At 39.3% G+C, this 9,512-nt stretch overlaps 1 protein-coding gene across 2 annotated transcripts in view; it reads right to left on the reverse strand.

The window, feature by feature from the left end:
* The window catches only part of BUB1B (BUB1 mitotic checkpoint serine/threonine kinase B), a 70,780-nt gene extending 61,724 nt beyond the window's left edge, over window positions 1–9,056 (reverse strand). Inside the window, exons 1-2 of one of the 2 annotated variants that reach the window (XM_036446291.2) lie at window positions 8,814–9,056; window positions 5,728–5,874 (exon numbers count right to left, since the gene is read on the reverse strand). In XM_036446291.2, the coding sequence (XP_036302184.1) occupies window positions 5,728–5,874; window positions 8,814–8,845 (179 nt within the window). In that variant the 5' untranslated portion in view covers window positions 8,846–9,056. The remainder of the gene's footprint in view (window positions 1–5,727; window positions 5,875–8,813) is intronic. The other variant, XM_036446283.2, reaches the window with a different exon arrangement.
* Window positions 9,057–9,512: the final 456 nt, after the last annotated feature.

Here is a 9,512-nt window from a genome sequence, read left to right on the forward strand (position 1 = left end):
CAAAGGACTGTTACAAAATACTACAAACAATTCTATTTCAACAAACTGGACAACCTGGAGGAAATGGACATATTCCTAGAAAAATATAACCTTCCAAGACTCAATCAGGAAGAATCTAAACAGCTCACTAGGCCAATAACTATGAAAGAAATTGAAGCAGTCATCAAAAAGCTTCCGGCAAACAAAAGTCCAGGGCCAGATGGCTTCACAGGAGAGTTTTATCAAACATTCAAGGAAGAACTAAAACCTATACACCTCAGACTATTCCAAAAAATTCAAGAGGAAGAAACACTTCCAAACTCCTTCTATGAAGCCAGCATCACCCTAATACCAAAACCAGATAAAGACAACTCAATGAAAGAGAATTACAGGCCAATATCCTTCATGAACATACATGCCAAAATCCTCAACAAAATTCTAGCAATCAATATAAGTACAACCAATGGACACAAAACTCTGGGGAGGGAGGGTATGTATAGGAGGGGAGGTGGACAATGTTAAAATATGTACACAGATAATAAAAAAAAATATTTAAAAAAAATTCTAGCAAATCAGCTCCAGCAGTATATCAGAAAAATCATACACCATGACCAAGTAGGATTTACCCCGGGATGCAAGGATGGTACAATATCCGCAAATCAATAAATGTGATACATCACATAAACAAATTGAGAGATAAAAATCACAGTCATATGAATTGATGCAGAAAAAGCATTTGACAAAATCCAGCACCATTTCCTGATAAAAACTCTCAACAAGGTGGGAATAGAAGGATCATACCTCAACATAATAAAAGCTATATATGATAAATCCACAGCAAACATCATACTCAATGGGCAAAAACTAAAACCATTTCCTCTAAGAACAAGAACAAGATAGGGATGCCCACTCTCATCACTCCTGTTTGACATAGTACTGGAAGTATTAGCCATTGTGATCAGAAAAGAAATAAAAGGCATACAAACTGGAAAAGAAGAAGCAAAGCTGTCCTTATTTGCAGATGACATGATATTGTACATAAAAAACCCAAAAGAGCTGAAACCGGTTTGGCTCAGCGGTAGAGCATCGGTCTGCGGACTCTAAGGTCCTGGGTTCGATTCCGGTCAGGGGCATGTACGTTGGTTGCGGGCACATCCCCGGTAGGGGGTGTGCAGGAGGCAGCTGGTTGATGTTTCTCTCTCATCGACATTTCTAGCTCTCTATCCCTCTCTCCTCCTCTGTAAAAAATTAATAAAATATATTTTAAAAAAACAAACAAACAAAAAACCCCAAAGACTCCATCAAAAAACTAATAGACTTAATAAGTGAATTCAGCAATGTAGCAGGATACAAAATTAACACCAAGAAATCTATGGCCTTTCTATACACCAATAGTGAACTTACAGAAACAGAGACTAAAAAAGCAATCCCTTTTACCATCACACCAAAAAAATTAAGATACCTAGGAATAAACTTAATTAAGGAGGTAAAAGACCTATACGCAGAAAACTACATGACACTGAAAAAAGAGATAGAGAAAGATGTAAACATATGGAAGAACATACTATGTTCGTGGATTGGTAGAATCAACATCATTAAAATGTCCATACTACCCAAAGCAATCTATAGGTTTAATGCATTCCCCATTAAAATACCAACAGCATATTTCACAGACCCAGAGAAAGAACTCTGCAAAAATTCATCTGGAATAAAAAAAGACCCCGAATAACCACAGCAATCCTGAGAAAGAAGAATAAAGTAGGAAGGCTCTCAATACCAGATTTAAAACTGTATTACAAAGCCACTCTTCTCAAAACAGCATGGTACTGGCACAAGAACAGACATATAAATCAATAGAATAGAATAAGAATCCGGATATTGACCCAAACCACTATGCTCAATTAATATTTGACAAAGGAAGCATGAACATACAATGGAGTTAAGACAGTCTCTTCAATAAATGGTGTTGGGAAAATTGGACAGATACATGCAAAAAAATGAAACTAGATCACCAACTTACACCATACACAAAAATAAACTCAAAATGGATACAGGACTTAAACATAAGACAGGAAACCATAAAAATATTAGAGGAATCCACAGGCAGCAAAATCTCAGACATATGCCAAAAGAACTTCTTCACTGATACTGCCCGTAAGGCAATGGAAGCTAAAGAGAAAATAAACAAATGGGACTTCATCAAAATAAAAAGCTTTTTTATAGCAAAAGAAACCATCAACAAGACAACAAGAAAGCCCACTGTGTGGGAGAACATATTTGCAAATGTTATCACTGATAAAGGTTTAATTTCCAACATCTACAGGCAGCTTATACAACTTTATAAAAGGAAGATAAATGATCCAATAAAAAAATGGGCAAGGGACCTAAATAGAATCTTTTCAAAAGAAGACAGAAGGAAGGCCAAGAGGCACATGAAAACATGCTCAAAGTCACTAATTATCTGAGAGATGCAAATCAAAACGACAATCTTGTACCATCTCACACCTGTCAGAATGGCTATCATCAACAAATCAACAAACAAGTGTTGGCGAGGATGCGGAGAAAAAGGAACCCTCGTGCACTGATGGTAGGAATGCAGACTGGTGCAGCCACTGTGGAGACAGTATCAGGGCAGACTGGCCAGACCACACCTGTGTGTGAATTTGTGCACAGGGCCTCTAGTTAATCTATAGAGTCAGTGCAATCCAATCAAACTCCCAGGTCTATCTTTTATAGAAATTAAAAATATGATATTGAATATTTGGAAAAGACAAAAGGATCAAAAATAGCTAAAATTATTTTGAAAAAGAACAATGAGACTTGAAGAACACACTCTACCTGACTTTAAAACTTGCCACATATAGATCTAATCAAGACAATGTATAATTGGTCAAAGAATAGACAATTAGAACAATGGAACAGAATAGAGAGTCCAGAAATAATACACACGTATACCAGCAAATGATTTTTGACAAGGGCCCCTAAGCAATTCAACAGGGATAGTAAAAAAAACAAAACAAAAAAAACTCTTCAACAAATGGAGGCAGAACAACTAGATATCCATATTGGGGCAGGCAAGAGGGGGAAGGGAGGGAGAACTTTTACTCCAATCTTACACAATACATAAGGATAAATTTAAGATGAATCATAGACCTAAACATAAAAGCTAAAACATTAAAGCTACTAGAAGAAAACATAGACTATCACTGCAACTTTGGAGTAGCAACAATCTCCTAGAGATGACACAAAAACACTTATCCTAAAAGAAAAACACTAATGAATTACTTTTCATTAAAATTAAACACTTCTTGCTTATCAAAAAATACCACCAAGAAAATAGATAGCCATGGAGTGAGAGAAAATATTTGCAACACATATTTGCTAAAGGACTTGTATACAGTTTATATAAAGAACTCCTGCAATCTAATTTTAAAACTGAGCAAAGCGTCTAACTAATACATCACACAAGAAGTGATAGAAAAGGCCAGTAAGCCCTAGCCAGTTTGGCGTAGAGAACAGTGTCGGCCCTCTGACTGAGGGGCTCGGGTTTCAATCCAGGGCACATACCTTGGTTCCAGGCTCAACCTCCACGCTGGCTGGGGCATGTGCGGGAGGCAACCAATTGATGTGTGTCTCTCTCACATCTATGTTTCTGTCTCTAACCCTCCCTTCCACTCTCTCTAAAAATCAATGGAAAAATATTCTCAGGTTAGGATTAACAATAACAAAAAAGTGCTCACTACCATTAGTTACCATGGTAGTAAATGGGAAGTAAAATCATTATGAGATACTATTACACATCCACCAAAATGGCTAAAACAAAAAAGACTGACACCATCAAATACTGGAGTGAATTTGGAGCAAATAGACTTTCGTACATTGGTGGTAGAAGCTTAAAATATCACAACCTCTTTGGAAAACTGGCAGTTTCTTAAAGTTAAACATACATTTATTTTATGACCTGCATTTCCTTAAGCCTTGTATAAGAATGTAAATAGTAGCTTTACTCATAAAACAAACAAAATCAGAAAGAATCTAAATGTCCATCAATTGATGAATAAACAAATGGAATACTACTCAGTAATAAAAAGGAGCAATCTATTTATACATGCAACATGAAAAACATGCTGAGTAAAAGAACTGTATGATTCCACTTACATAAGATTCTAGAATAAGCAAAAGTAACCTGTGTTGACAGAAATCTAATTACTGGTTGTTTTGATTGGAAAGGGGCATGAGAGAGGTGATGAAAGTGTTCTGACTTGAAATGCATGTCAAAACTGATTAAATGGTATAAAAATCTGAGCATTTCACTGAATGTAAATTATACTTTTAAAAAATTGTAAGTCCTTAGGAAATAACTAAATAAAATTAGGGTAAGAGAGCAGTAAATAAGAACATTCAGGTGAGTTTTGGTATCACTAACCAAAATGGAGTAGAAAAAGAGAGGTTATTTATGAGAAAAGAGATTCAGTATTTAATAATTGGTAGAAACATTTATCTAATTATATATTACAGATAGATAGAAAGATATTTGGAAAGCAAGTAAAAGCTGTATACAGCAGTTAAATAATCCTGGAAAATCTGAACATGGAAGAACTCGGGCAAATGCAGCAGGAAGTCAACAAGAAAAAGGTGTAGTAGTTGGAGAAGTGAAAAAAACTAGTAAAATGTCACAGAAGCCAGGAAGAACAGAATACTGCCAGCTCTGAAGCAAAATCACACAACCCAATGCTTTCAAAGATCTAATGAGATGAACAAGAATATTCATTACATAACCCAAAATTATAATTCATCTATGTTGGAAGAATTTTATCAAAGACCCAGGCTAGAAATCAATACTTTACTTTTTTGAAAAAAGTGTATTTATCAAAACATGTATTAGTCAAAGAAAAGCAAGTTCCATAGGTCTGTTTGAATAACGTAGTTTTTCCCCCAGTTTTTTGTTTATCCAGAGTTTGTTAAATCATTATTGAGACACTTTCTATTATAGTATAAATTCAGTTCTCTGCGGTTTATTTTTTTTTTTTTGGAGATCATTATTCCTTTTTGGTGTATTATAAAAAATACTTTCCTGCCGAAACTGGTTTGGCTCAGTGGACAGAGAGTTGGTCTGCAGACTGAAAGGTCCCAGGTTCGATTCCGGTCAAGGGTATGTATCAATACATTGGTTGTGGGCACATCCCCGGTAGGGGGTGTGCAAGAGGCAGCTGGTTGATGTTTCTCTCTCATCGACGTTTCTAGCTCTCTATCTATCTCCCTTCCTCTCTGTAAAAAATCAATAAATTAAAAAAAAAAAAATACTTTCCTAAAAAGTTAATAATTGAATACACATAAAAGATAGTGGATTCAATCTCATTCAGTACTCAGAATTTAAGAAGAAATTTCTCTAATTGATACTATCAAATAAAAGAGTTAATTCTGTTTGGGATTCAGAATGACAGAATACTTTTGGAAAATGTAGTAACATGATACTTGCTTTACTTTGCTTCTCATTGCCTCCTGTATTAAGATGCATTTCTACAGATATAAGAGTTTGGCTGCTTCACAATGAAATCCGAAAACTCTTGTTTTTAATCATACTTGAGATCTTCAGATAGCCGTCATGATGAAAAAACATGTGAGAACAGATTCTCATCCTACCAATTTTTGAAGAGTACTCCTAATGCCATTGTGCATGGAGCCACACACATATCTACCAGAGCTGGGGATGAACAATTCAGGTTGAGCTCCAACTGGTCTACACACCGTTTCTGCTGCTGTAGAGTAGTGTTGCGGACAGATTCTTGTTGTGCCAATACACCCTGAAGTGTTGATATGCTCCGCCCCTGTCTCAAGGGTTGTACATTTTCTTTACTCAGCTCCCACTCATCTCCCTCCAGAGACATGGCTTCACTGTGAAGGGGAAAACAAAAATAAGTTTCATATCAATATTGAAATATATCACGAGATTATTGTAAATGTTCTCAGATAAATGATTATTCATTATTAGGTTGAGTATGGTGGGCATGCACATTAGTAATGTTATTACACTTCTAAGCTTCTGAGTCTGTGACCTGATTTCCAAGGTTATGACTATAGTATTTGCTTAATGGAAGAGAGAATGTAATAGGGTATTGTGGATAGTATTATAAGAATAAAGTTTAAGGCAGGAAGGAAAGAAGGAAAACAATTATAGATTTGGCAAAGTGGACAAAAAGTAGTTCTATGCTTACCACAGAATGCATCATCTAGTTTAATTTAAAATTAGCAAAGTGTTCATGAGAATGATACCCACATTTTAGTTGATGACTTAAAACAAAAGTTTACATATATAGCTAGCCCAGAGCAGAAGCAGACAAAAAATACATTTTACTGATCAAATTTGCCCTCACCCCGCCCCCATTCTATCAAGCCTATGGGCAAGGGGCAATCACCATATTGGCTATGGACTCTGAACTTCAGAACTCTGTCATGGTCAGATAAAAGCCTACATCTAAATAGTGCGTTATTTTGGGTTTAAAACAGAGAGACAGATTAGGCACTCATCTTCAAAACTGAATGAAAGTTATCTGTCACCTCAGTCTAGATGAGAGCGCAAAACTCTCTTCAAGAAAATAAGTCAGGCCGAAACCAGTTTGGCTCAGTGGATAGAGTGTCGGTCTGCGGACAGGAAGGTCCCAGGTTTGATTCCGGTCAAGGGCATGTACTTTGGTTTCGGGCCCATTCTCAGTGTGTGTGTGTGTGTGTGTGTGTAGGAGGCAGCTGGTCGATGTTTCTTTCTCATTGATGTTTCTAGCTCTCTATCTCTCTCCCTTCCTCTCTGTGAAAAATCAATAAAATATATTAAAAAAAAGAAAAGAAAAGAAAAAAAAAAGTCAGACTGCGGAATGAAGGGTCCCAGGTTGGATTCTGGTCAAGGGCACACTCCCAGGTTGCAGGCTGGATCCCCTCTTATCATTGATGTTTCTATCTCTCCCCCTCTCCCTTCCTCTCTGAAATCAATAAAAAAAAAGTATATTTTTAACAAAGAAAAGAAGTTAAGCCTTAGCCTGTTTGGCTCAGTGGATTGAGCACTGGCCCACAGATGAAGAGTCCTGGGTTCAATTCCAGTCAAAGGCAAGTACCTCCGTTTCGGGACCAAGCAGGAGGCAACCAATCAATGTGTCTCTCTCACATTAATGTGTTTTCTCTTTCTTTCTCTCTGTCTCTCCCTCCCTTCCACTCTCTAAAACTCAATGGAAAAATATCCTTGGGTGAGGATTAACAAAAAAAAAAAAAAAAAAAAGGGGAAGAAAGAAAATAAATTCATTTAGGTTGTAATTACTCACATCATTTTAATATTGTGTGAATCCTGTAACAGCCATGCCATTTATTTTTGTATGCCCCCATAATCTAATACAGTAAGCAATAAATACTTGAATTTTTTCTCTTGCTCTTCAATTAGCCATTGAATTATCTCAGTTAAACGCCCTAAACTGAGTTGAGACTCCTCCCTTGCTTCCTCCTCCTCCTCCTCCCAAAGTCTTCCTCATCTCAATTTCATTTTTCCAGTTGCTCAGAAGTACCAACCTTGCCACTCTTCACACACCTCCCCGGTCACTCTGCAAGTCCTGTTGGCTGTACCTTCAAAATATACCTGGACATCAACCCATTCTCCCCGTCTTCGCTGTTCCCAGCTTGGCTCAAGCCGCCACTTCTCTCGCCTGGCTTATTTCAATCACTTCTTAACCAATTTCCTTGCCTCCCTTCTTTTCTACCTTTCGTCTTTTAAACACTGCAGCCAAAGTGACCCAGGGTAAGTTCATGTCAGACCATGTTTCTGCTGCTGAAAACTCTCCAATGACTTTCCATTACAATCAGAGTAAAAGCCAATCCCTTACAATGCCTGTATCTCACCTTTTTTCCTTCATTCCTTGGACTCTCCCGGTTCCTTAGGCTTCAGCCACTGGCCAGGTGTAGCTCCTCCTCCAACCCTCACCCTCCAGCCTTTGCACTTCCCCCATTTAAATGCATGACGAGCTCCAGAGCTTCTTTTCAAGTCTTGACCCAAAGGACACCTTCTCAGTGAGGCTTCCCTGTTCAAAACTTGTCTAACACTGCACCAACCTCAAGTAGTGACCATCACCTAACTTTTACTTTATTTATTTATCTCATTTATTGTCGGTGATCCCTACCCACATCTTACCCCAGAAGAAGTTTCACGAGGGTAAGGGTTTTTGTCTCTCTTATTTGCTGCACCTGGCACTCAGCAGGTTGTCAATAAGTATTTGCTGCATGAACTAAAGAGCTCATGGCATGACATTTATCTAGGTACTGTGTACCCCAACATGAAAACGCAGAGAATTCCAACCTAGAAGAGGGAATGCATATTTTACAGATGGGAAAGTAGCAAGCACGCTGAAAAGGCTTTAGATTTCTAATTATGCTAGCTACCAGTTGCTGAGCACTTATTTGGAGTCAGTGACTTTACCAATACTTTGAATTCTTCCAGAACCCGGAAAGGTAAGATTAATATCCAGATTTTCCATATTAAGACCTGTCCAAGGTCAAACAGCTAGTAAATGGCTGAGCTGAGATACAAACGCAGACATACACACACCCCAAATTCCAAGTTCTCTGTAACCCTGGGGTCCCACAGCCTCCTTCCTGTGGAAGCGGCACGGGGCGGGGTCTCGGAGCCGGCCATGCGGTGGCCAGTGCTTACCCCGAGTCTGCACCTTCGGCCAGGAAGGAGGCTGCGGCCCGGCCGGCTCCTCTACTGACCGTCCGCCCTTCTCCTGGACGGTTTCGAGCGGGGCCTCGGCCTCCTGTTAGGTACCATGGGGCCTCGCAGGACCACCTCTCGCACTTACCTCAAAGCACCCTCTTCCTTCTTCGCCGCCATCCCGCATCCCCGGCTCTGGTCCTTGTCCCGCTGCGGGCCTTTCCCCAGGGCCGCAGACCGTCTGGGCTTCCTTCTGCAACCGGCTCTTGGGTGTATCAAAGCGACCAGAGAGTGCTCTGCAACGTAAGGAAAGCATGCACCTAACTCCGTAACAAACCAGCCACCGCTAGACCAGCCGCCGATTTTCAAATTTAACGGTCCCGCACGGACAACGTAGCTACGCTCCTCCGCTCTGATTCGCGCCTTTTGCTCAAGGCATTCTGGGGTTTGTAGTTTAACCCACGCAGTCGCGGTGCATAATGGGAGTTGTAGTTTCCAGGATCGGTGGCTGCCAGGCGGGCACCGCAGGTTTAAGGAGTAGGTATACTAGTGAATTCTCTGCAGGTGCTTTCTGCGGGTAAGACCAGTTTCTGGGCCAAGTCAAAGACACTTGAAACACCAAAATGTCTTTGATTTTTTTGAAACTAGGGAGAAATTTTTGACTGCTTGCACTTGGCTTGACTTTTTTCTGGGTGGCTGGTCAGACTATATGATCCCCCCTGATGTCTACCTCAAGTCTCACGTGTGTCCAGAGTTCTTAGGCTACTTTGACCCAATTGTTTCCAACTCTTGAATTCAGAAGAGCTGGATTCTAGTTCTGTAAGCATCGTATCAGAGTTGCACCTGT

This window comes from Pipistrellus kuhlii, unplaced genomic scaffold, assembly GCF_014108245.1.
Source record: "Pipistrellus kuhlii isolate mPipKuh1 unplaced genomic scaffold, mPipKuh1.p scaffold_m20_p_1, whole genome shotgun sequence".
In the NCBI taxonomy this organism is placed as follows: domain Eukaryota; kingdom Metazoa; phylum Chordata; class Mammalia; order Chiroptera; family Vespertilionidae; genus Pipistrellus; species Pipistrellus kuhlii.